We start from the raw sequence: 27,470 nt of genomic DNA, 5'->3' as shown, positions 1-27,470 counted from the left end.
TAATGTTCACTACCTTGGGTGATTTCTGACTAGTTATTTGTTGTAACTTTTTTTCCTTATCTCATATTTTAGTGTGAGATGTCATTTTAGTTCTCTGGAAACCTAAGGACTATTGTTCTTATGGAAAACAAAGCTTAAGAATGACAGTAGTTTAGAAAGAGCTCCCTCTTTTCGGACTATAATCTTGGGCCCCTGTGGGTTTTCCTGTAAGGCCGTGACTGACACGGCCTTAACTTCAAGGTATGTCAGTTTTATTGACAAGGACGAGTGTGTCAGCTCCCTAAAGCTGGGGTAGTTCTAAGAGCGGGGACAGCAGGTTTTGCTTTCTCTGCGTGGACTCACAGTTTTTGGTCTGGTGGGAATGAATGAATTAGAACATTCTTCTACGTACTGTAAATACAAAAAGGTATAAGGCGTGGTCCTGCCCTCACTGAGCTTACAAGCTCATGTGGCGGCAGAAGTGAGCAAAGCAGGCTGGCGTGAGCGGAACAGAGCGGGCAACAGGAATGACTGGGGACCGACTTTGGCTTCAGTGTTGGGGACCAGCAGGAAGAGGTGGAAACTGGGGAACTTGTGGGGGGAGGCAGGCTGTGTTCCAGAGAAGCTGGGCGTCTGCCTGGAGATGTAAAACTGACTTCCAAAATGTGGACAGCTAATTACAACCACCAAAGCACGAGGCAGACTCATCTACCGTGGTATGAAACACGTCTGTGGGCTGAATACCACCCCTGGGCTGCCAAGATCCAGCGGGGAAACTGAGGTAAAGAGGCGGTAAAGGTTCACGTGGCCACGCCTCCCCACAGACGGTCAGCTTTCCCACACTGCAGCAGGGGCTCCGCTGATTCTGTAGACCCTGCCCTCGGCCCACAGGAAGGATTCATTGAGAGTCTGTGCTGAGGGTAACGAGTGTAGGAATGACCCTGACCTTCCTCTGGAGGAAGGTTTACCTGCAGGGGGAAGGTGCCAACACCTTTCCTGGAAATAAGAGCTATTTGAGGGGAACTCTGTGAGGCTGAGACAGAGTGCCCTCAGGGGCAACAGCTGAGAACATGGGTTTCGGGGTTGGAATTGATGGGACTGAACCCCAGCTCCACCATTTATGGGCTCTGGGGCTCCGGGCAAGTCCCTAACTTCTCTGAGCCTCTGTTTTCTCATTCATACAATAAGGGCAAGAATCTCTACTTGAGAGGGAAGCTGGGAGAATGGGAGGACTCCATGAGTCACTGTATGTGGAGTGCTGGGAGCCGGCCCGGCACACAGTCACAGCTTTTACAGAGAGCTTACTACTATTATTAACAGTCATAGTTACAGGGTGAGTGGGGAGAGAGACAGCCGGTCTTCCTGACCACCAGCACGTAATGGTGTGTAAATGTGAGGGACAGTGATCTCCCCGAGCCACGAGCGGGGCTTGGGATCTGGACCGAACAGAACAAGGGAGCCACCACCCCCTGCTCTCAGAAGGCGTCCGCCAGCCGAAGGGGGCTCGGCCACAGGCAAGGTTACCTGCCGACCCAGGCTCAAGGCTGCCAGCTCTCAGAGTTTACAACAGTCCCTGATCTGGGGGAAAAACTGAACTTCTGACACACTTTTGATCAGAACTCCCCTCTCTCTCTCCCATCACACAGCCCGGGGCAGCCTGAGGGTCCCGGCACCGGGCACCGCTGGAGGGGAGAGGGCCTTCCGCCTGCTGCACTGGTAGGCTTCCTGAGATCTAGGCCAAGGAGCCACCCTTCCTTCAGGGCCAGTGTTTTTCCATAATGACCAGCCTACGATCAAAAATAATCCCATCGCCTCCCAGAGGCTCCTATGTGTATTTTAATAAGAATGATCATCATGAGTGACGAAGACTATTGTCATCATCGTGCTTTGTATTTAGGGGTGGGGAGGGCTCTTGGCTCTGCAGACGTGGCCTGGGGGCCTCACCCAGGCCTCCCAGGAGGAAGGTGGCCAGCGTGCCTCTCCAGGCTTCAGAGGCACCCCGAGGGGCCCGCCCGGGCTCACACAGCTGCACGTCAGGAAGAGGAAAGCCCTACCCACCACCACTTACTGTGGCAGGCTTTCCCGGTCCCCAGTCTCTCCTGGGCTACTCATCCGATACCCTTAAGCATCACGGTTAAGAATGCAGTTTTAGGAGCCAGACAGGCTGGGTCTGGATGTGAGCTCTGCTATGCGATCTGGGCACAGCTTCTCTGGGCCCACCTCGCGGGATCATTCTGACGGTTACACGAATTAACACATGGATCATGCTTAGAACGATGTCTGGCATGAAGCAAAGCCCAATAAATGCTGGCTTTTATTAACATCTAGTATTATTTACTGGTATTATTAGTATGGATCATATGAAATTGCTGACTTTTAACCGTTTTTGACCTATAAAAATGGCAACTTCATAGACATGGGTGGTTCTTAATGGGGTAGAGGGCAATTCTTCCTCTGCCCCCAACCCCCCCACCCCCATCCTGGGGGACATCTGGCAATGTCTGGAGACATTTTTGGTTGTCACGACTGTTGGGGGGAGGTGGTGCTACTGGCACCTAGTGGGTAGAGGCCAGGGTTGCTAACACCCTTCAGTGCACAGGCGAGCTCTCACAGCAAGGGGTTACCCAGCCCCAAAAGTCAACAGTGCCAAGGCTGACTATAGGGCCACCTAACCGTACTCCACCACGCACAGATTTACTTCCCTAAAACACCCCTTGCCACGAGTGGCACGGCTCCCACTGCCTAGAGAATAAAGGCTCACTTCCAACAGGCTCTGGCTTCCAATTCATCTCCAATCTTGTCTCCTCCCTACTGTGGCCTCACTGACTGTAATGGCAGGTCACCCAACACTCCAGGCCTGGAGCAACCTCTCTGCTCTCCACACCAGCCAATCCCCGACACCTGCTCCGGGAAGCTTTCCTTATGGGCCTTCCTTGCCCAGTCGGGCTGACCGTGGCAATCACTGGTGGCTCCTAACTAAAGTGACTCCTGGGTCCCATTCCTGGAGATTCTGATTCCGGGGACTGGGGTGGGGCTCAGCTATGTTTTCAGAAGCAGCCCCCGGGGGCCCATGCTCAGCCTGCAGTGGCAAATGCCACGCCCTGGCCTGCATCTTTATTTCCAAATTGCTTTGCTCTGTTACCACTCATGCACACCAACCCTCTGTGTGCACTTCTGGCTTATTTTATTAGCTGGATGAGGGCAGAGACCTCATCTTAAGAGACTCCAGCTGTTCAAAGGGATCCAAACAAGTGCCTTGCCCTCCAGAAATTCTAAGTAGTGAATTCAACTTGAACCAAAATTAGGAGTTTGGGATTAACAGATATGCACTACTATATAAAAAATAAACAACAAGGTCCTACTGTAGAGCATAGGGAACTATATTCACTATCTGGTCATAACCTATAATGTAAAAGGATCTGAAAAAGAATATATTCTTTATATAAAAAAATATATAGGAATAACTGAATCGCTTTGCTGTACACGTGAAACTAGCACAACATTGTAAATCAGCTATACTTCAATTAAAAAAAAAAGAAAAAAAAGTGAATCCAGATATTTTCAGACTTTGTTGAACCCAGGAGTCACCCAAGGTGCTTGTTAAAAATGCAGATCCCCGGGCTCTAAACTCTAGGAGTTCTGCCTCAGTGGCTCTGGGCCAGGGCTCTGGAACCTGGATTTTTCACCAACTGGGTTTGAAGCAGGTGTCCCTCAGCCCGCTGTTCTGATTCTCTAACACGTCGGCTGCAAGGCTCTCAGGGGCCTCGGGCATGGCTTCTGGAGGGAAGTGCTCTTTTAGTGGGTTGCTGGCGCGTGGGCAGCCCCAGCACCCCAGAACCCCAGGGGACACTTACACACATGCTGGCTTGTCCTCCTGCACCAAAAACCTGCAGGTTCCATGGAAGCAGAACTGACTGTGGGAAGCAGGGCAGTCATTAAAATGGGACACCACAGCTGCGGCCACGGGTGGGTCTGCTGGGGAGAGAAAAGACATTCGGCTCAGATCCAAGGCATAGCCAGACATCCCATGGGTCCACCCCACCGGAGAGGGAGTCTGGATGGCTGGGTTTTCTGGTCTCTACCAGTACCTCCTCTTCAGCTCTAACTTTCTAACAGCCAGTACAGGACCAGAGATGCCTGCAGTGTGAGCCTTCCAGTGGGGCTTTACTTATTTACTTAACTTTGTAGAAAACAAAACAATCTTTCCAAAAGACTCAGTGTAATTCAGAGACACCAGAGCAATTTTACTTTTAAAGCCTGTTCCCCAAGAATGACCTAATTTTACTTTTGCAAGGTGATAGTGATGATTTTTTAAAAGAGAGCCTTCATAAAAATCTGTTTTAAAGGTAGGAAACCGAAGAAAGGCACAAAAGAGTACTCGAAAGCCATTAAATTGATGCTGAGGAAGAATAATGATGCAAAAAGATGTTCATGACATATGACTGTAAGTGAACTAGTGCATTTCCAATGTGGTCTGTATAGTATGATTCTATTTAAACAAACAAACAAACAGAAATTTAGATGTGAGGAAGTCTGGGAAGGATTTACATGAACATGGTGGTAGGGCCTTTCTGGGGTGGTAGAATTAGGCGTGATCGTGCCATGAAGATGACTTAATGCATAGAAGTCCACCCAGGAGCGGCACAGGCAGTACTGGGAAAGGCTTGATGCAGAGGGAGAGGCAGCAGAGTTGGGTCCACTCGGAGCCCTGGCACCTGTAACTCTCAAGGGTTTGGGGCATCACCAAACCTCTCAGGCCAGCTGGAAGCACGGTAAGGAACCACACATGACCTAATGGCCAGCCCAAAGGGTATCACTTTGGATTTATTTTATTAGACTCCAATAGCCTTGTTTTGTCCAAATAACCCTTGAGACATAGTAGATAGCAATTTCAAGATGGCATGATACATGTTTCTGTTGCGTCTTTCAGGGGGCCCTCTTATATTTTGTGTTTCAGGCATTCGGGGAGTGGGTCTTTCTCAAGTATTTTTTGGGGAAAAAAATATGTGCTTGGAGTTCTTGCTCTTTGAGTGAATTAAGCCCCAATTTCATACTGTGGGATTTTTGACCACCACGAAATAGTAAACTCATGTTGCTGTCTATTACTTCCAGAAGAATCATAATTTTGGAAACCTCATAATTCCAGTGGAAAAAGCAGAGGCTAAAAATATAGCAGAGTCCGTGATGCAGAAGGCGAGAGGGCACTCAGAGGTTATGAGTGTGGGCTTAGGAGGCAGAGAGACACGGGTCTGGGTCCTGCCTCTGCTGCCTGGATGTGGTGCTGAGCTTCCGCCCCTGTGAGATGGGGAGTCCACTGCCTCAACGTGGCTCTGAGGCTGAGCGAGGCCAAGCGGGTTAAATACTGTGCTCAGCAAATTGTCTGGTACGTATCGCTCAGCCGTTAGCTCTTCTGTTATCATAGCTGACAATCCCACTATGCTAATGAGTCCCCACACGTGACAAGACCACTCTAGTATATAATCTCCCCCTCCCTCCATAAGTTCAGTACAGCATAACTAAAAGTCAAGGTGGGCCCTTCAGCTACTAAGACAGTGACTTTCACATGTGAGGACAAGCTGGGAAGCCCAGAGCCAGGTGCAGATGGCGACGCAGGGCTGTTGGACGGCCCTGCTCTTGACGGCAGCACATCCCTGTCCAGCAGGGGCCTCTGGGACACGGGTTCCGACTGCCTTGGCTGGTAACAGCCACCTGTGAGTCCCAGGCCCAGGTGGCCGATGAGTGACTTGGCCACTTGCTGACAGCGGACACTGGGATGGTAAGTTGAAGCTGGAAGGGTCTGCGGTAGTTCATATAACTGGTGTCTCTGTGCTGACTAAACTCATCAAGGGGCAAATATGGAGAGATGAAGTGGCTGGAGATTAATTTGGATCTAATTTGGATCTAATTCGGATCTAATTTGATTCAGACATTAAAAAAGGCTTTTGATAAGCTCTACAAAAGGCCATTTAGACAACCACCTCCAAGGGGCTAGTGGGAGTCCCCTGTCAGGGCTTAGAGCCGGGCTTCTTAACATGTGGTCTAGGGACCAGCAGCTTCACACCCCCGAGAACCTGTCAGAAGGCCAAGTTCATGGACCCCACCTCACACTATGGAATTAGGGTCCTTGGGGTGGGGCCCAGTAATCCGTGTGACAAACTCTCCAGGTGGTTTTTTTAGAAGTTGGGTTTACTGAGGTAGAATTGATATACAGTACCATTTGCCCTGCAGGGGATTCTGACGTGCACGAATGTTTGAGAGACAGGCTTGTATCAGAGGAAACAAAGGATAGAGACAAAAGGCCTCTCAGAGAAGTAAAATGACAGGGATCCTGAAAGAGATCCTTGTTGGAACTGATCACCTTCCAGCTCTTCAAACTCCTGTGTGATACTAAAGCCCGGAATCTGCTGAGGTTCTCCGTGGTCAAGTGTCAGGTCAATAGAAATACATTAAAAGGAAAACTCAGGATCTGTCTTTGGGAGCTGACAGGGGAGGGGCAGACTCAATGCCGCGATCTCGTTTAACCTGTATTTACGGCTATTTGGCCTCATCTCATAAACGACTTGAGGAGGCTTTATAAAAATAGGTACCATAAAAAGGAGACACAAATGGGAAATACGTGTGTGTGTGTGTGTGTGTGTGTGTGTGTGTGTGTGTGTGTCTGTGTGAGAGAGAGAGAGAGAGAGAAACAGAGAGGAAGGGACGGAGGGAGAATTAGGTGGGGGGAGGAGGCAGAGGAGACACACAGACAGGAAGGGAAAGAGGGAAGGAGGGAGAGACAGAGATGGAGAGAAAGGGCCAGAGAAGGGGAGTGGGGCAGAGAGGAAGAAACAGAGAGGCAGTGAGAAAGGGAAGGACAGAGCAGAGCAAAGGACTATAAGGGCAGGGGTTGAAAAGAGCAAAGAGCTCAGGTATCAGGTTACATATGAAGACACGCGTCAGACAGTCCCGCGCATGTGCTGAAGCGCCATGTCTCCTAGCCACCTAAGCAAGGGTGTTCACAGTCCATTAAGTAGAAATGCACCTATTTTGCATTTGCAGGACAGACTCGGCTTTGCCCAAGTCTAAGGTCAGAGAGCAACTTCTCTTCTGCAGCTGCTTTTGAAAGGGACTTCACGTGTTATGGTGGACGACATCCTCCACGAAGACAACAGAGAGGCATCTGCCAACGTAAACCGTCTGTCGTTCAACAGCTCACTAAGAGCCGAAGAGCCCAGGCAGTGAGGAAACTCCCTGCCCTGGTCACAGTGGTGGCAGCAAATGCCTGCTGGATTTGCTCCCTGCAGTCAGAGACCAGGGTGAGGAGGGGAGTCTGATGCTTAGAGCTTGGGGTCCCACTCCTCCACAATCCCACCTTTCCCACTCAAGCCCAGGTGCTGAGGGGACCAAGGGAGCTTGATGCTAGTCAATGATCATGATTACTAAAAGGCTATTTATTTTAAACACCTTTTTCCTGATTACAAAAGTGATACATCACCGTGGAAACCTTTTGTAAATGCCAACATAGAATTAAAAAAAATCTTAGGGAATAAAATCCATCTTCAATCCACCATTTAGGGAGAACCATGTAACTACACGCTGCCTGTGTCCCTGCACGCACGCACGCACGCACATACGCACTCATGTAAACTTCCTGTTTCTATTCCGTTACACAAGCTTGTCCTCCTAATATAATCCCAAACATCTTAAAAGTGAGCATTTAGTTCAAGACTGCATTGGGAGCCATCGTGATCCGTAACCCCGAGCGGTCCATCGCGCATAGTGAGGGGGGGTCCTGTTTCCAACAGCACATTCAGCGGCTTTGGGGGGATGTGGTTTGCACTGGGGAAGTGGACGGGGAGGAGGGAACCAAATACAGTCCGCAGGTGGGCCACATCGAGAACTTCCAGCATCTTCCCAGAGAATGAGTCTCGAAGCCTCTCTCTGTCTCTCTCCTTTCCTCTCCCTCTCCCTATTCTTCCTTTACCCTCCTCTACTTTCTTCCCCTTCTAATTTTTCTTTCTCTCCTTTCTGAAAACTCAAGGAAATATCAAAGTGAAGGAAGGAGAGGCCTAGACACTTAAAATGGAAAAAACCCACCTCATTTAGAAAAGGAAGGCAGTAAAGGCCAACGGGGAAACTCCAAGGGGGGGCGGGGCGGAAGTCCAGGCAAGGGAGGATAGGGCTGCCCCTTCCCCCGGGCCCAGGACCCTGCCCTCCTCTCCTCCAGGCACCAGGTCTGATTAGCACGCAGGCTGACTGGAAAATCAAATGCTCTGGTTTGAGGAACAGACATACCAAGCCCATCCGCCGCGGGAGTTTCAAAGCCGCTCAGTTCCTGTTGCTCTGAAATTTACGAGAGGCCTCTCGGGCTTGTTAACTAAACGCATGTCTCGCAGACACCCCTGTTCTCCCGAGAAGCTGTGAAAGCTTTGCCCAGAGACCACAGACCCACTCATAGGGCCTGGAGCCCCGGCCCCACTCACAGGAAGAGGGTCTGGAATAGCAATCGAGGGGCACGGAAGCCACAGATTCGATTCACAGCAGGGGTCTCTCCAGTTCAGAAGGGCTGGGAGGCAGCCATCTGGACAGCGCCTTCTGACAGCCCTGCTCCCCTGGGAGCGGCGCCCACACCGCTGAGGTGATCACCCCCTTTAAAAGCGGCCCTAATTGGACTTTCTGCTGGGCTGGTCGCTGGGAGCGGATACCTCACTCTCTTCTCCAGGTGTTAGAAGTTGCAAACACGTTTGCCTGTTGAAAAGCTTACATCATTTATAGCCGTTTCATTACTTCCTCAAATGTCATCGCTAACTTTCTGACAATTTAAGAGTGACACCTGGCTTTTTAGTAGGAACTTTCAGCCACGTTTTTGACCTGGGATGAAGTATTTTCTCTTCAGATGCTATAGTGGGAAAGCCAACTAATGCTTCTGGAATGTCTAAGAGAAAAGGCAGTAGATGAATTTAAGGAAGATGGGAACTGGTCAGCAGCCCCGGTGAGGCTAGGGGAGCATATGGACCTGAGTGCATCTGAGACCCACACGCTGATGCCCCCAGGGCCAGGCTAGAGTCACAAAGTCGTCTGGGCTCAGTTCTGGGATGGAGAAGGCTCGCTTTAGGCTGTCAGTGGGCCCAGTTTACAGGGATGGAATTCTAGGCTTACATGAGGCAATGCATGAACCTGCAAAATTAGCCAGCGTGTGAAGGAAAGGCTAGTACAGAGCCTTCACACCTGGGTGGCGGAAGTGCTAAGCCAGGGCTTAGAGAAATGGATGGTACAGAGCACAGGCAGGGACTGGTAGGCAGGGACCCTGGTCTCTCTGGGCATTTGGGGAGTGAGAAAAAGAACTATTAGAAGTTTTATAAATGATCCCAAGGAGGAAGAGCATTGTCAGGATCAAGCATGGCAACACTGCTGACCTTTACCACAGAGAGGAACATCCCACAAAGGAAGACAATTAATAAGGGCATTTCCTGAGGCTGTGTGAGGGGGGCAGATGAACAAGGGGGCAATTTCAAGCGAGCAGTGGAAGTCAGCAGAGTACAGAAGAGTAAGCCCAGCTACATTCACAGAAGTAGGAAAACACATGTTATTCTTAAGGCCTACTGGCCAATCAAGGGGAATTCGATTTTGCTGTATTTGGGATGTGTGTGGCGGTGGTATGACATAAATACAATCACTCAACTCATTCACTATTAAAACTAAGGACAGTGGATACTTTAAAAATAATAGATATAAAGCAATTTGAAAGCAGTTTGGCTTCACAGTACCATCATTTTTTTTTTTTTTTTTTTTTTTTTTTGCAGTACACGGGCCTCTCACTCTTGTGGCCTCTCCCGTTGCGGAGCACAGGCTCTGGACGCGCAGGCTCAGCGGCCATGGCTCACGGGCCCAGCCGCTCCGCAGCATGTGGGATCTTCCTGGATCGGGGCTGAACCTGTGTCCCCTGCATTGGCAGGCGGACTCCCAACCACTGCGCCACCAGGGAAGCCCCACAGTACCATCATTTAAGAGGGAGCGGTCATTTGTTTCAGTTAAGTGATGAGAGAAAAATAAGTAGCCCTGCAATTCCTCTTGCCATTCCATGGATGGGGGAGTGTAGCACTATTGTTTTTACTACCATCCCCCACCGCAAGATGCTCAATTTCCTGAGAGTAAATCTTATACTTAAAACATATATATTTTTCCTATTACATGATCTCTGACTACAGATTTACTACTTTTTAAGCAATCTTTTCCAACACCGGCTACTTTTGACCCTATTTGATCTTCACATTTTCCCTGGTCTTAAACTGACTTTAGACCCTACCCATACCTTCATCCCCACTTAAGAACACGGATACCATTTTATCTCCTAAAACCTCAAACCACCCTGTGGGGTAAGCATTACTATTCTCTGTTTTTCAGATGAGAACAGGAGACTAAAGATTAGATAAACTTGCCAGTGGACACGTAGCTAGAAAGTACTAGAGTTGGGATTTTATCTCAGGTCTCTCTGATTCTAAGAGAGTAAAGAGCTGTAGAAAATTAGGACACTATTCAAGTCCAAGAAGACAAATGCTGGGAAGGCACATAATCAAAATCTACAAATCAGGTGGCAATGAGGAAGGGGAATTCTCAGCTTGTTAGGTAGTTAGGAAACTAGATTACTTTCTAGTAATCAGAAAGGCACACTTTTAGGAGAAGCAACGGGAAGTATTACTTTATCTGGGGGAGGAGTGGGGAACTATACATATGGGACTTATTATTCCCACAAGGGAGTAGTAGCTGAAAAACAAAGATGCAAAAGAGATTTCTATCTGTCCACAGATGATGCTTAACTGAGGAGTAGCTGGAAGTAGGGTGGGGGGCTGGTCCATAGGATGGTACTAAGTGGTCTCACAAAGCATGCTCTCCCCAGAGCCCCAATCTCTGGGCTACATGGTGCTCATGCCCTAGAAATCGGGAGCTTCTGGCTTAGAGCACAGCTAAAATGGACTCTGAATTGCTTTTACAGCTTTAAACAAGATGCTGGGGGAACCTAAGGGAGCATCTGAGCTAATTTAATTCCCTCTGAGCATTTCTCTCTTTGGGTAAAACCCAAGGGGAATCAGACGTGATGGAACCAAATTCAAAGAAAGGTATCGGTGAAGAAGCAGACACCATAGACAACATACTTCCTATTTTCCTACAAATATACTGTTTTTAATAACACAACACCTGTGTGTGTGTGTGTGCGCGCGCGCTCATGTGTGTGTGTGTGTGTGTGTGTGTGTGTGTGTGTGGTGGGGTGGGCGGAGAGAGAGAGAGAGGAAAACAGACACACATTCAGAGAGAAAGTCACCAGTGGTATTTGACTCCAATGGGGTTCATCCTGCTTGTGCTTATTTCTAAGGCAAAGGCAGAATTTGCATCACTTTTGGTATCCTTTTCTAATCCAAGAGAAGAACAGAATCACATAGCATGAACATAAAAACAATTTGCTAGGTTCATATCCCACCTAAAGTGGGCTTAGAGATTTTAACTGGGCTTAGAGTTTTTAACCCAGTGTGGATTTTCTGCGGTTGGACTACGATGATGCGAACGATGATGATGACGACCATTATTATGAATAGTAGCTCCCATTAATACATTGTCTACTAAGTGCAAACACTATGCCCAGCATTTTATACAGAGAATTCTGTTTAATCCTCACAAAAGTCCTGAGAGGTACTCATTACTACCCCAGACTACAGATGAGGAAAGTAAAGCCGGGGGAGGTTAAGGATGTTCAATGTTGCTAAGTTTGCAAATGGCAGAGCTGAAACCAGAACTCATGGCTGGCAGTCTCTAAAGTTCCTGCTCTTCCTAATATGCCCCACTGTCGCTTCAGGGTGTGTGTGTGGGGGGCCGCGTGGAGAGAAAGAGAGTGGGGAGAGGGAGAAAGAGAGAAAGAATGAGTTGAGGGTTAAATCCTTATGGGCACCTTTAGGCAGTTAAGACAACTCTTTCATTTGAAGAGTAAACAAATCAGGAATTACCATGAAATTCTCAGGGCTGTTTTTAGAATTAAACCAGCTAAAAGTCCCAAGGCAAAATGGTTTTAATTAGCAAAGAGGCTTTAGGAATCGAAAATAAAATCTCAGTGACATCATGTGAAGTATGGGCTAAAACCAGACTCTGGGCGTACTCATCTAAAGATGCTCAGAATACAGATTTCAACTTGGCCTCTTACCTGCGTCCAGCTTTCACCAGTAACACCACCTCCTCCCCCAAAGCGCATGAGGAAGGGAGAGGCATGCCTGAGATGCCCCGAGTAGCCCCCAAACTGCATTTTAAGTCCGTGAAGGATTAAAATGAGATGGAAATAGAAGGGAAATGCACCACACATGGAAGATTACCCGCCCCCCCACAGCTCTTCCTTCTTCTCCTCACCACCCTGCTCTCCAGCCCCCTGGCTGCCCCTTCTCTCTCTACCTTGGCCTTAGTGATTTAAAGCAAAAAACCAATTAAGAAAATTGCCAGTCGTGATTTTGCTTTGAAGACTGCAAGTCAAACCTCCCCTCTCTCTTACAATTTAATAATTTGATTTCAATGAGACAGATCATCTCTTTCTTTCACATCATCAAACCAGAAAGCCCCTTATTCTAATTACATCCTCTTGGGTGTCAACCAGCATTTTGAAAATACTTCATTTCAAATTTCCACTTACAAAGTAAACAAGGATATCTTCGTTTGGCTCTCATCAGCCAGCTTTGAATCAAAATGTGAACGGCTCTGGGAACTGGAGCTGAGTCCTGCTGGACGGGGAATTCTCTTTTGGCTTTGTTGGAAGAACAGCCCCGCTGGAGCCTGGGGCCACCTAGGTTTGCAGTCGCTGTGTGTCTCTGTTCTCCTCTTTGTTAATATCAAAATTGTTAGGTAAAGTGGTTGGCAGGAAACCCTCAATCCACCCTTAGGAAAAAAATGCTTCCTCCTGTTGAGTCTTTGAACCATAATCCCTTCAAACCCTCCACACTGAGTACATGTAAATACTACTAGGACAACTGTTTCTCTAGAACACTCTATGCCCTCAGAACTTTTTGACAGATGCCTTGTTCATTTACAGTCTGCAGATGCGGTCTGGGTAGATGAAGGACACTCCTCATTTTAAAGTGAGGAAATGGAGGCATCCGGAGGTAAATTTTAGGCAAAGCTCAACAGCCTTAAAATCATAGATGTGATTTTTGCAGCTGGGACTTTGTCCCCTGACAAATACGTGGCCTCTTCCTTTTCAACCTGGCAGTTATACTGATGATTTTTGGTTGACCTTAGATAAAAGCCCTTTAATTAAGATTATATTCCAAAAGGAAATCACCGAGACGTTGAGAGGGTGGTGGGATTATGGGCAATCGTTTTCTCTTTCATAATTTTCCCAATTTTATAAAATGAACATTTAGAGTTTGAAAATAAACATTATTTAAAATTAAAACTGTACAACGTTAAAAAGATAAAGTTTAAACCATTTTTATTTTTCATTGTTTTACTCACAGATAAAACTGTAGTTTTATAGAAACTGGCCTTTATGAATCTAGATTTGAATCTGCATAACATAAATCATGTTACTGCCTTGTGTTTTATCATTAAAGGGGCCATGAGGAGGAGGGATACACAAAATAAATGTTTAGAGAAGATAGAGGATGCTAAGATGAAAGATGTTTAGTAAAAGCTGCCCTCAGGCTTGGCCTCTAGGTGCAGAAACCTCACATGCTCCCACTATAAACAACGAACCCCAGAAAGAACATGGCCTGTGTGATCCACTCCACTTCCAACTCCTATACTCATGTCTTTGTTTGTTTGTTTTGTTTTGTTTTTTAATTGAAAGAGGACATTTGGGAAACCATTCTATGAAGGAGGCAGGGAATGAGAAGAAGTAAAAAATCTGGGGCAGAAACTCCCATGAGTTCCTCTAAACCTCTCTTACTTTCCCTCCTGGACACACAGACTACATTTCCCAGACTCCCTTGCAGGTAAGTGTGACCATGTTACCAGGTTATGGCCAATGGATGTGAGCATAAGTTATATGCACCACTTTGGTCCATATAAACCTCTCCAGTGAGATCTCCCTTTTTCTTTCCCTAGCTGCTGGCTAAATGGAGAGAACTCCTCCAAAGGCATGGAGGAGGGAGGAGACACAAGATGGAAGGAGCCTGGGTCCTTGGATAACTGCAAGGAAAGAAGTCTGTAAGGCCAGGAACACCTGCACAGGCTTTGAAATATGCAGGAAATAAACAGCATTCAGGGCTTGTCTGTTACAGCAGGGAGTGTTACTCAAGTGCTAAGTCTGAACAGTGTTTGGGGGTTAGTGAATTTCTGATGAGGGAGAAATCCTCTTAATAAATCATTTCCTTTTCTCCTCTTCTCCCATAGTCCCTTCTGGGAAACTCACCCAAAATACCAACATGTCTTACACTTAGAATCTCAAGTCCATTTGACCCTTACTGGAAGCCTCCAGTTTGAAACCCTTGCTCCTCAGCTTATGGTATGTCCTGTCCACTCTCTGGTCAGGTCAACCCTCACCTACCTCTACAGGGTTGGTAATAATCTTTTGTGGGCCAGGAGTGACTTGTCCTTGCTCAATGTTTATGCGACCAGCATTTGTAACTGAGCAAAGGCTACCTCTTCAAGTGTAAGTCTGAGAACACAACAAAATATAAAGCACTGTGGCCACAACTGAGAGCAGGCAGGGTCCAGCTGTCTTGTTTGAAATGACACAGCTGATGTGAGTTTACTAGATTATCAAAACTCTCTAGACAAAAAATTCACCAAGGCAGGATAGCAACGTGTCTACCACATCTTCAGTCTTCCTGATACAGAAGGTGGTGCCCTATAATTTCTCCAAATTGCCACAACTTGTATCTCACCAGTTACAAAATCTTCAATCATCTGCCTCAGAGTATCTTGATAATATCTCATCAATATCACTGGGGGCTTTCCATCCAGGCTTTAGTTTTTACTGGTGGTGTGTTACATATAAAACAACTTTTTATAACAGCCCCAGAAAGAGTTTTATAATTTGTTATTTAAAACGTAATACATTTTCATTGTAGAAATTTTAGAAAATAGAAAAATCCTAAGAAAATTACTTGCCATTGCTGAGAAATAACCACTGCTTTCACAGAACATTTTATAAATGCTTATGATTTCTAGTTGTTTTCCCTTTTTTGTTGTTGTCCTTTGCATAAGGGACTATGTTTCTTTGACTTCTTTTCCCTTGTAATGATTTAGATATATCTATTTATGGTTATCTTTAAATTAAAAATATTTAACTTATTTTCTCTAATTATCAATATTAAGAATGAAAGGGCTTCCCTGGTGGCGCAGTGGTTGAGAGCCCGCCTGCTGATGCAGGGGACACGGGTTCGTGCCCCGGTCCGGGAAGATCCCACATGCCGCGGAGCAGCTGGGCCCGTGAGCCATGGCCGCTGAGCCTGCGCATCTGGAACCTGTGCTCCGCAATGGGAGAGGCCACAACAGTGAGAGGCCCGTGTACCAAACACACACCAAAAAAAAAAAAAAAAAAAAAAATGAAATTGGATGTTCCATTCGATATGGAATTCAGTGTACTTTTACTTCCTCCTTCCTCTTGTCCCCAGTTACCAGTTACTACAGCCTGATTTCATATCCCTTTTGCATTATTTCTATATGTAACTTTTATTTTACTAATTAATTTTGACACTTGTACTAAATATAACTAAATCAACAACAGTTACTTGGACACACATCATCACTTTTTTCTACACCATATCTTTCCCATTTTTGGGGCTTTTGACCTTGATACAGCTGCTATCTAGCTGTGTAGGATCTTTGGACATTTTTCCAGGAAGGGCATGCGAGGGGTATGTCTACATCATGAACTATTACGTGTCTGAGAATATCTTTCTATGTTCTCGTCCACATTCATGGCTTTGCATGTGAATGACAACTTGGGTCACAATCTGTAGACCCCGTTAGGTCTCCTACCACTGACTTGTGGCTTGTAGTTGATGAGAAGCCCAAGGTTAGCTTTACTGTATTCTTTTGTAAGAAACCTGTTTTTTGTTTTCACCTGGATGCTTATGAGATTTTTTTCTTTGCAATGAAAACTTGTCAAGTCACGTTGGAAGTTAATGCTTTCAATCTTAAGGACACATCTTTTTTCAGCTTCAGAAAGTTCTCTTGAATTACTTCATCGATGACTGCGTCAACCTTAGTCTGCTTTCTTCTTTTGCAATTATTATTATCTGTGTATTGGACCACTTAATTCTGTTTTTCAGATTTTTCTCCTCTGTATTTTTATCTTTGCATCCTTTTGAGCTCTACGAGGTATTTCCCAGGTCATTAAAAAAAAAAATCACTGATTTGACTTACTTTTACATCTAATCTGTTACTCATTGGTCCATTATGAATTCAAAATTAGGCGCCATATTTTTCATGTCCTTGCAGTTGTTTTTTTACTAATAGCTCCCTGATGTGGTTTCACAGATGCAATGTCAGCTTCAGTCTCAAAGACACGAATTAGAGATAATTCTACATCTTCTCCCATTTCTTAGAAGTAGAGACAGTCATTGAAATTCCTCACAAATATTCTTCTCATATGATATTGGGTTGGCCAAAAAGTTCATTCCGGTTTTTCTGTAACATCTTACAGAAAACCCCGAACTAACTTTTTGGCCAACCCAATAGATCTTTCATGTGGCCAGTAATTTCTTGCATCATCATCTTTACAGACGAAGATCTACTTTGTAGAGTATGATGGAGAGTTAAGATAGGCTCCGTCAGAGACCGTGTGGCCCTGTTCAATATTTTTGGCCCAGATAAAGATAGAAAGGGTAAAGTTTAAATATTGGCTTTAAATATCTGAGGAATCTGTTCGGTAGAAGCCGGAGACAGAGCAAGTACAGCAAAGGGTTTTATCTCTGGGACAGAAGCTTTTTCTTTTCTTCCCTTGTTTGCGAGGCACCCATGCCATGCCAGGAGTAAGAGCTGACGGAGTTCATCATTCAGTGTGGCCCTGACTGGTGTCCTTTCTTGAGGTGTCGACAGGATCCTGATGGACCTTCCCTAACCCTACTGCCACATGGCCAGCTCTCACCTACGTACCCTGGCCTTCCAAGGTGTGATTCTGCTGCTGACAATCCCCTCACCTCCTGGAGGGTGGATGCTGTTCTGGGGGGGATGGGTCCCATCTGAACATTCACTGGCAGAAATTCTTCAGAGCCTCTAGTACTGATACAAGTTTAGAAATAGTTTCATGTTCCACTGATCACTCATCTCAATGAGCAACCACGGGCAGATGGGAGAAAGGAGGAGTGAAAGTGGTATGCGCACGTCTCCCTTCATTTTCCTATTGACATTTTCTACATTACGGGTGACCCGTGTAACACTCCCTCACCACCCCCCACCAACGCCCTTAAGTTTCTCCAGGAACTGCATTCTCAGTTCTCCCTATGGAATCCCCAGTGAAGTGTCAGCAAGTACCTTTGCATGCTCAGAGTGGACTGGTTTCCCCCGGTAGATGTCTGAGCCTTACCTAGCCAGTATGCCCCAGAACTGCATACTCAACCCTCTCTCCAAGGTCTGCTGGGATTCCCAAAGAGAAAACTCAGTGCCAGTGTTCCTGTCCCTTCCATGATTTTAAAGGCTTTGTCTCATAAAAAGTTGGGAATTCCTGGTTTTAACTCCACAGGCTAGATGTAAACCAACGACATCAGAACTCTGTTCTTAAAAGGAGAAATGTAAGGGGATTCCAGAAACACCACGGTCATTTTACCTCTTAATAGCTTCTCCAAGCCACACTGGTTCAGAAACAAAGATCTTATATTTTGATGAAACATTTCTTTTCTATCGAAAGTAAAATAAAAAAGAGAAAAAAGCCCTATAGGGTCCCATCTCCCCAGATTCCTCCCTAACCAAGGAATGAAATATTACAGAGATGGAGGTGCTCAAATCTAACTTTCTAGCTAGCCCAGAGACCATCCTTCCATATGGTGTCCCTGAGGGGGGCACCCCACCTGTGCTTGACTTTTCTTTTTTTTTTTGCGGTACGCGGGCCTCTCACTGTTGTGGCCTCTCCCGTCGCGGAGCACAGACTCCGTACGCGCATGCTCAGCGGCCATGGCTCACGGGCCCAGCCGCTCCACGGCATGTGGGATCTTCCCGGACCGGGGCACGAACCCGTGTCCCCTGCATCGGCAGGCGGACTCTCAACCACTGCGCCACCAGGGAAGCCCTTGACTTTTCTTATACACAGGGCTCACTACTCCCTAAGGCAACTCCACACGGCCAGCTCTCTTTGGAGCAGTTTATTGCAAGGAGGTCCCTCCTTAAACCAAGTTGACATATGCCTGCCTGAAACCCCTCTGTTTATTGGTTTGACTGTTGGAAGCCACACAGAATAAGTCTCCCTCTTCTAGACAACAGTCCTTTCATGTATCTGCAGTCGGTTTCCAAATCTCTGAGACTTTGTGGTGATAAACCCAAAGATGGCTCCTCCAAGATGGCTCGTAACGATCCCCAGCTCCTGGTACCCATGGCCTTGTGAATTCGCCTCCCACTGTCTCAGGATTGGCCTGTGTGACTGACGGAATGTAGGTGGTATGAGACTTCAGAGGCTAGGTCACAAAAGGCACTGTAACTTCTGCTTTCTTCTACTCTCATCATTTACCCTGGGGGGGAAGCTAGTTGCCAGGTCATCAGGAGAGGTCCATGTGGCAAGAAACTTGAGGTCTCCAGACAAGAATTATGGGAGTGAGCCCTTATCCAGCCCCCAGTCAAGCCTTCAGATGACAGTGCAGCCTTAGTTGATATCCTGACAGCAACCTCTATAAGAGACCCTGAACCAAAACCTCCCAGCTGAGCTGCTTTGGAATTCCTGACTCTCAGAACCTGTGTGAGACAAATGTTTACTGCTTTAAGCTGCTAAATTTTGGGGTAAGTTGTTACACAGCAAGAGATTACTAATATACACTCCAATTCCTATAAATGTTCTTTAAGTGAGAAAGTCTGTTGACTTTTTGTCTGACATTTTTTTTAGTGCCATTCTTACAATTGTCCACTACAGGGTAACACTGACAACAACGACTATTGCAAAGACATTTACCAAATGCTTTAGGTTTCCATGCATCATCTAAGTTAATTCTTATAAAAGCCCTGTGACATAGCTCTGTGACTCTAACCATTTTACAGATGAGGAATACAGGTTTAGAAAGGGTTAGGGCCTTGCCCAAAGGCACAGAACTAGGAATGGGCAGAGGGGAAATCCAAAAACAGGTGGTGTGACCCCAGAGCCCACACCCGAAAGCTCTGGGCTATGGGAACAGAGGACAGCAGGAATCAATCTCCTATGATCTGATTTCTACAATAATATAACTCAATTCTCCATCAATTTGCTAGCAGTTCTAGAGCTTATATAAGCTTGTGGTCAACTAAAGCCTCTAGCTTTTCTCCACGTATATGATTGTCAGAATTGGCCTCATATCCTTCCTAATTAAAGAGCTATTCTTAACCTAGATACTGTTAAATGTGTCACTGTTCAATTTAACCTGGTTGGTTGGCTTTGATCCATTGTTCTAGCTCAATACTTCTTTTTTTCCCCCTTTTGAGTCTTTATTCTATCATCCAACGCTTCAGCTATCCTTCTGGGCTTTTGTCACCTCTAAAGTTGGTAAATTTGACTTATATGTCTTTTTTCAAGTTGCTCATAAAAATCTCAACAGAAAAGGTGGACAAATCTTGCTGGCCAACCCTTGAGGCCCCCTCCCAGGTCATATGAATACATCAGCGACCACTTTTGGGGGATGTTCTGATTACAAACTTCCTGTCCTTCCCAAAAGTTCACTGGTGAATCTGTGTAGGGTATGCCTGGGGATTCACTCATTTAAGGGGGTCTCTACCATTGTTCCATCTTATTGATCAGCCACCTTTTTTTTTTTTTTTTTTTTTTGCGGTACGCGGGCCTCTCACTGCTGTGGGCTCCCCCGTTGTGGAGCACAGGCTCCGGACGCGCAGGCCCAGTGGTCATGGCTCACGGGCCCAGCCGCTCCGTGGCATGTGGGATCCTCCTGGACCGGGCATGAACCCATGTCCCCTGCATCGGCAGGCGGACTCTCAACCACTGCGCCACCAGGGAAGCCCGATCAGCCACCTTTTTAACTCCCGTTTCTCCATTTTGTACTACTGAATACTTTGATCTGGTCCTGTGCCTTGCTGAAATCAAACTGCGTTACCTTGATAACATTGTCCTAGCTGCATTTTCCTCATCAATCTATAACACTAAAAAGGAAATAAAGTTAGTCTGCTATAACTCATTTTTGATGGATTCATTGAGAGGCCCAAGAATTCATTCTCTATCCCCTGTAATAGTTAGATCTGGAGTTTTTCTGAGAGTATCATCAAGTTTTCCCATCTATAGTCTAAAGAATCTTAAGGTGTTTACTTATTTAAAGTCAGAAACATCTTTGTCTTTTTTCTTTCACTGAGCAATTTTTACATTTCCTACTACTTCTTAAAAATTCCCAACAGGGATGGAAAGATTTTTGCTACAAGAGTCCTCAGTATAGAGAAGTGTAATTCATCTGTACCCCTGAAAATAAATTCATTTATGGCCTTAGGTGGTCTTACTAGGATCCTCATTTGCCTTTCTATTTCTTATTTGCTATGTTTTATCTTCTATAGTTAAAATTTTAGCCAGCAGTAGTCTTTTCTTGGTTCTGCACTAACCTCATTCCAGCTGCCCCAAGGAACGGACATATTTCTTCCTTCTTTACCTGTCTGTTCCCAAGTATAGGGTTAAAAAGTCATTTTCTTGTGTGGCCAATAGCCATGTGGGCAAGCCTCTGTTTCTCATGTCCTTCAGTTTTCCTGACATTCTCGTGAACACCTGCCAGTGCCCAGAGTAACACCTGGCACCCAGAAGGCACCAACGTGCTTGTTCACTTAACAAAGTGTCATTCAGTACTGTTCTTTGCATCTCTTGGGGCATGTCTCTCTTTTGATCTTCTCTGCACCACTTATTAAATGGTACCGCAGAGACCTCCCTCTGCAGATGCACTCGGGTCTTCTTCAAATGTTTACCCTTCGTCTTTATCATGCACCCTCTGACTATAAACTCGGAACCATTATGAGCCTTCCAACCTCCCCAGGCCATATTCCCTTTTAGAATCCTACTCATGGAGTCACATTTGGTTTTCCTCTGAATTTTTGGAGACTCTGCTTTTCTGAAGTTGAACTATGCCTAGTGTTTCCTTCTTTCATGTTAGAAACTTTAAAATGACACAGAGACACACCAGCCTGTTATCCTTTCTGGTCAAGGCTGCATTCAAAGAAGCAGGTGTCCCTGTCTTCTCTACTTTCTGAGTGATATGACAGCCAACAGGTGTGTAAAGAAATTTTCAGCTGTCCAATCTGTGGCACACTGAGACTTCCAGAAAATGTACCAATCTGACATTTGCTGTTAAACCACATTCTATCCTTATGACTACTTTGGAATCAGGATCCATGCAGTGTTAATTACTTGGATAAACCATCTACCCATAGAATTGACCCATGATGATATTACTTTTGGTATTCCCTTTTTTTTTTTTGCGGTACGCGGGCCTCTCACTGTTTTGGCCTCTCCCGTTGCGGAGCACAGGCTCGGGACGCGCAGGCTCAGCGGCCATGGCTCACGGGCCCAGCCACTCCACGGCATGTGGGATCTTCCCGGACCGGGGCACGAACCCGTGTCCCCTGCATCGGCAGGCGGACTCTCAATCACTGTACCACCAGGGAAGCCTGGTATTCCCTTTTTTTTTAACCTTGAATTAAACATCCATGTCTCTGTTGAGCTCATGCTCAACAATTTAGGGCTGCGTGGCAAATATTTCTCCACTTCCAAAGAGCACCCAGATTTTATTTTGCGGAATTACTTTTTCCACCATGGGTTTATACTGGTTTATGGCCACAGTCAGACACCTACCGTCCCTCACAGAATTTGAACCTTGAGAAGACACAGAGATAATGAGGGTGGAGTTCATGCATTACAATGGCAGTGTGTTGAACACAGTTCTGTCCTGAGATGCCTGGCTCCCTGGAGGCACCTTTCCAAGCATGATTCTCTAGCTTTCTTGCAGATTTTGTGGGCTGTCAACAGCCTTCCAACAAGGCTGCTTTTGTTTAAGGTAGCCAGAATTGATTGCTGCAACCCCAAAAGCCTAGCTGATATACTCCAGGACAAGGCATATTCTCCAACCACTTATTCCAATGACGTTCTTCCCACCAAGTCTCCAATGCCCACAGCATCATGGAATCACCCATTCAATTCACTAGACTCATCCAGTTATTTGTTTTTCAGAAACAGTTCCCTAACAAGCCCACATGGCATAAACCGGATTAAAATTTCAAGTTGAATTTATTCGTTGCCCCCAAAGAGAGCTCTGAGATTACAGTTACCAGAAGTTTTAAGTATTGTTGATAGTAATGCTGTATTCTGCATTATTCTTGTTCTTTGCTAAGTTCTCCCTTCCTAAATTGTTATAACTTCATGGCCTCCTTTAAGGTTTTGAGAAATTTAAAAATAAATTCAATATTGTAACTGAGAATTAAAAATCAGCTCAAAGGGGCTTAGTGCTGCTTAATTTTCAAACTACACTTGCCACCCTCTCCGCAGCATCTGGCTTTATATTTTTACTGGAATCTTTATCTTTCTCACCCCCAAATTTCTGTTTAAGGACATACTGATTAGCTGGGGGGCTCTTTTGCCAAACACGTGCTTACTCCCCTGTTTACACGTGCTATAGTCCATCTCTTGATGAAATCTTTATAGGCGATGGTCATATATATATATATATATATATATATATATATACACACACATACACACACACACACACACACACACACACACACACACACACAAGTATATATGAGAAAGACCAGACACCTGCTAATTAGCTACACCAGGATCAACACTGTACCCTTCAACAGGATGTAACAGTTCACAACTGTGTTGCTTCCTCCTGGAATTGAGGACTCTTAGGGTCTTCTACTCTTCAGGTGGTATCACGGTGATGCTATTTGAAAGGCAAAAGCTCACATAACTAGTCTCTTAATTAACCTGTCCTGAATATATTTTTCCTAGCCTTCCAAGTCAGAAGTCATTGCTTTCTACTACCCACTGGAGTGTAGCTGTCCTGCATGTACCCACTTGTGAGATGCTTTTTGTGAATGGGGAAGGTCTATATTTGCCTCTGGGCAACGCAGCAGAAATGTCCTCTGTAGACCTAGACAGTGAAACCACGAACACTCTGATCTATTGCTCCTTATGGGAAGGAGGGCCTGGGGAACAGGGCAGGGTGTTTTACCTCCTTTGATCCTGGTTTGGGCACCTCTAGGGTGCACTCCTCCTAGTGGTACCAGGCCCCGACCACAAGCCACTTATATAGTCTCTCAAAGACAGCTGAGCAAATCCCACCCAGATTCTTACAACTACACCTCCTGCCTTTCTTTTGTCTTCCTTGTTTTAATAACTTTTGAAATTTCCAAAAGCAACATATGTTCAAGGCAGAAAACTTGAGAGAATAGAAAAGCACAAAGAAAGAAAAAAAAAAACTAAGTCACTTGCAAGCCCACCACTTATAGATAACCACTGCTGGCCCATCACTCAGGGATCACCAGTATAAGCACTTTGGAGTATAACCTTTGTCTTTATTCTGGGCCCCCACTCTGTCCCCAACAGGAATAAAATGATGCTATCATGAACACTTCCCCAACTCAGTAACATTATAGTACAAGGTAATCTTCAATGGCTGAAGTTTTCCACTGATACACATTTTCTTTAACCAATCTCCTCTTGTTGGACACTGATAGCTTCCCAATAACTCACTACTGTAAATAATACAGAACTGAAGACTCTTCCACACAGACCTTTGTTCAAGCACATTTATGATTATTTTCCTGGGAGCAGAATTGGTGTGACAAAGGAATGCTCATTTCTAAGACTTCTGAGGCATATTGTCAATCTGCATTCCAGGACATTTGTAACAATTTATGCTCCAGTGAGGAGATGAACGCTCCTAACCTTCCCACCACTGATATTACCTTCCCTTTCCCTCCTTGCCAATTTCATGGAGGCTTATGGAAACCTCTCATATAAATTTGCATTTCCTTGATTACATATGATGTTGCATGTTTTTTTCATATTATTATTAGCATTTGTGTTTCAGCTTTGGTGAATTAGCTGCTTATATCTTTTGTCCATTTTTGTACTGATATGTTCTTTCCTGTTTGTTTGTAAGAGCTCCTTAAAATGATAGGAATGATAACTTGGTATCCTGTTATATACAAATATATATATATATATATATATATATATATATATGTATAGACAATAATCTGTGGTTTGCGTCTTCATTTTGCTTGTGCAGAAATCACCTCAGTGTTATGATTAGAGGCCTTCCCTTCCTTAAGATTATGCAAAGATTTACCTATATTTCCTTCTACTATTTCATCGTCTACATTTAACCCCAAACAATCTATCATTTATTTTACATTTATTTATAGTGTGTACTTTATTGTTTTCTAAACAGCCAACCAATTTTCCCAACACCATTTATTGAATAGCTCATCATTTCCCTATTGATTTGAAATGTTATCTCTATCATAACTATACTTATTTTTTGGTCTTTCTGTTTAGTTCCACTGAGATTCTATTTCTATATCAGTACCAAACCACCTTATTTACTGTAACCCCGTAACATGGTTTCATACCTGGCAGTACAAATTTGTTGTTCTCCTTGCCCCCATGACACATTATTAAAAAAGAAAACTGTTAGATATTCTCACCTGATTATTTTTTCCAGTTGAACTTTAGAATCATTGTCAAGTTCCCTCCCTGATACCCAAATATTTTGGAGACTGACATTAGAAATTAACTTAGAGATAACTGGATAATATGACGTTTTCCTAGTCACAAACATACTATGTTTTTCCATTTATTCAAATCTCCTTTGTGTGTCTTGCAGTCTAGTTCTATGGAACTCTGCACACAACAACCACCGCTGCTGTGTAATGCCCTTGGCTTGGTGTGAACCGTCCCTGATAGGATCTGCAAAGGCCTCCAGCCTCGCTGGCCTGCTGTAGCCCTGTGCGCAGGAAGATGCAAGGGTGCGCCAAGGCTGGAAGGATGGCATCATGAAACACTGAGGTGGCAGCCTGGGTCCTAGTGGTGGCTTGGACACCCACTCTTCATGACTTTGGCCAAGTCACTCCCTTCCCTGGGTCTCAGTTTATTCCTCTGTAAAATCGGTTCCCAAGGTTCCCTTCATGTTAAAATTCTGATTCTATCAAAAGTGAGATGGTGGATGAGAGAGCCCTTTGAGGAGGATGGAGTCTCACAGAAATGAAAAGGTAATGTCTGTTAATAATGGTATGCTTAGATGCTGAAAGAGTAAGGAAGAAAAGGTGATTATTTAAATGCAGCTAGTTTGGTCTGAGGAAGCTTGCTGGAGAAAGTGAGCTTGAACGTGGGATCTTCAGAAGGGCAGAGCAAATATGTGCAATCAGTCCCCTGATGCAGAACACATGTGCAGAGGCGCAGAGGCGAGAGGCAGGCGAGCGGGTGGGGGAGGCACATTCGATCTGCTCGGGTGGGTCTGGGGAGCGAAACCACAGTGGCCAGAATTTGAGCAAGGTTTCATACGTCTGTTTCTTTTAGCTCAGTCTTGGGTGGCCGTTCTACAGAATTCACCCACTCTCTACATAGAGGGGCCTAGTCCAGAAAGTCCAGCCCAGTCCTAAGACTTCCTTGGTCCAAAGATGGTCAAAGAATCCAGGTAAATTAAGTTAGGGGTCTTGGCCTTGAATCAGACCTTTCCAGGCATTGAGAGGGCGTGGGGAACACAGAGCGAGATGATCTTTCCCAGCCTGGGGGACAGGACGGGGCCTGGAGATCGTTTGTGGGGTCCCCAGACGGGGAGGCGTGGGCAGGAGCTGCCCCTCCAGTCCACACCCAGGCCCCAGAGCGAGGCTCAGACAGGCCGTGCCCCAGAGCTCTGCCAGGGCACCTGCGTCCTGTGCTCGGCACCGCCGGCCTCTCTGGACAGGTGAGCTGCTGGAGAGGCGGGCGTTGGAATGCTGCTTCCAGGCACCCTGGCATCGCTCAACCTGGTGTTTCACACACCCATTCCTTAACCTCATTCTCAGCCCATTTCACTCCTTTTCCCACGCAGTGTTTACCGAGGTCTCTCATCCCCACCAGACGAAGCACGAGATCAGCGTTCCCGGGGCACGTTCCCTCAACCAGGCGAGCCGCCAGAGCACAGAGCACAGGTCGCCACCCTATCGACTGCAATACCCAGCCACCCACTCAGGGGTGACAGACCCCAATCTCCACCTCGGGGGTGACTCATGTTCTCAAGGACACACCGTCAAGTGAGGTCTGAGAAGGAGGGGTTTTTCCTTTGGGGTTTGCAAATAATAATTTTAAAAACCTCATAGGAAAAGGAAGATGAATTGTGGTGGCTTTGCTGTCTGTTTACACAGCAGGGGACAGCAGTCAGGGGACACGCGGGAACCTGAGCAGCATATTATCATCACTGTGTCTGCCATGTGGCATCTAGCTGTAAGTTCTCTTCTGTAGTCTAGGACCTCACTGCTCAGTGTGGTTGGTCCACAGACCAGCAGCACCGACACCACCCAGGGGCTTGTCAGAATGCAGAGTGTCAGGCCCCACCCCGGAGCTGCCGAATCAGAATCTGCATTTTAACCCGACCTCCCCGTCCCCCACAGAGGGCTGTGTACACACTGCAGTTTGCTAAGTGCTGCTTTGGTCCAGCACTTCTCAATCTTGGCCACACATTGGAACCACCTTGCAAAAGTACCTAAGCCTGGGTCCAGCCCCAGAGATGACAACTTAATTGTTCTAGGGTGCAGCTGGGACAATGGGATTTTTTTTTAAGATTCCCCAAGTGATTCTAATATGCAGTAAACTTTGGGAACCACTGGTCTAGTATACATAAATATATTAAAAGAAGAAAACTAAGAAATTCCTTCTGGAATTCCTGGACTATAAACAGAACCACAGAAAACTTTGCAAACAGCTAAGCAAAACTCACTGAGAAGAAACTGGACATATAACCACTGATGTGATGGGCCTTTGCTATATGGTGTCAATAAACGATGTCCTTAAGAAAGAGAAAAATAAAAACAAGGTTGAATCACATTCTTTGGTGAGGTTAAAAGGTAACACTTCCTCTCTCCCATCTTCTGACTAATAAAAGAAAACCCTCCTCATACAACAATTTCCAAACCATGGCAAGTGGGAATATTTTTATGCTCCTGTCTTATTAGAACATTTTTACTTTTGCGTTGCAAATTTCGGGTCTGATAACGCACTCTGCACTACGGTCCCATAAGCACAGTGGAAGTTCTTGTGTTCACTGGCAGAATACAGAGTATCCTTTTACTCACATACTCCTTTAATGTAGTTGGACATCAATCTTTCTAGCCTAGAAAGGAGGTTTTATTTCATTGCCAGGGAACAGAACTTCCAAAAAACACAA

At 45.7% G+C, this 27,470-nt stretch overlaps 1 protein-coding gene across 5 annotated transcripts in view; it reads right to left on the bottom strand.

The window, feature by feature from the left end:
- The window catches only part of TGFA (transforming growth factor alpha), a 107,680-nt gene that overhangs the window by 17,914 nt on the left and 62,296 nt on the right, over positions 1-27,470 (bottom strand). For 3 of the 5 annotated variants that reach the window (XM_079941520.1, XM_079941522.1, XM_079941518.1), the window contains one exon: positions 3,834-3,954. In XM_079941520.1, coding sequence (XP_079797646.1) covers positions 3,834-3,954 — 121 coding nt within the window. The remainder of the gene's footprint in view (positions 1-3,833; positions 3,955-27,470) is intronic. The other 2 variants (XM_079941521.1, XM_079941519.1) reach the window with 1 other exon arrangement.

The sequence above is a fragment of the Stenella coeruleoalba genome (genome assembly GCF_951394435.1).
Source record: "Stenella coeruleoalba genome assembly, chromosome: 13".
In the NCBI taxonomy this organism is placed as follows: Eukaryota; Metazoa; Chordata; class Mammalia; order Artiodactyla; family Delphinidae; genus Stenella; species Stenella coeruleoalba.
This window is presented reverse-complemented; position numbering and strand designations above follow the sequence as displayed.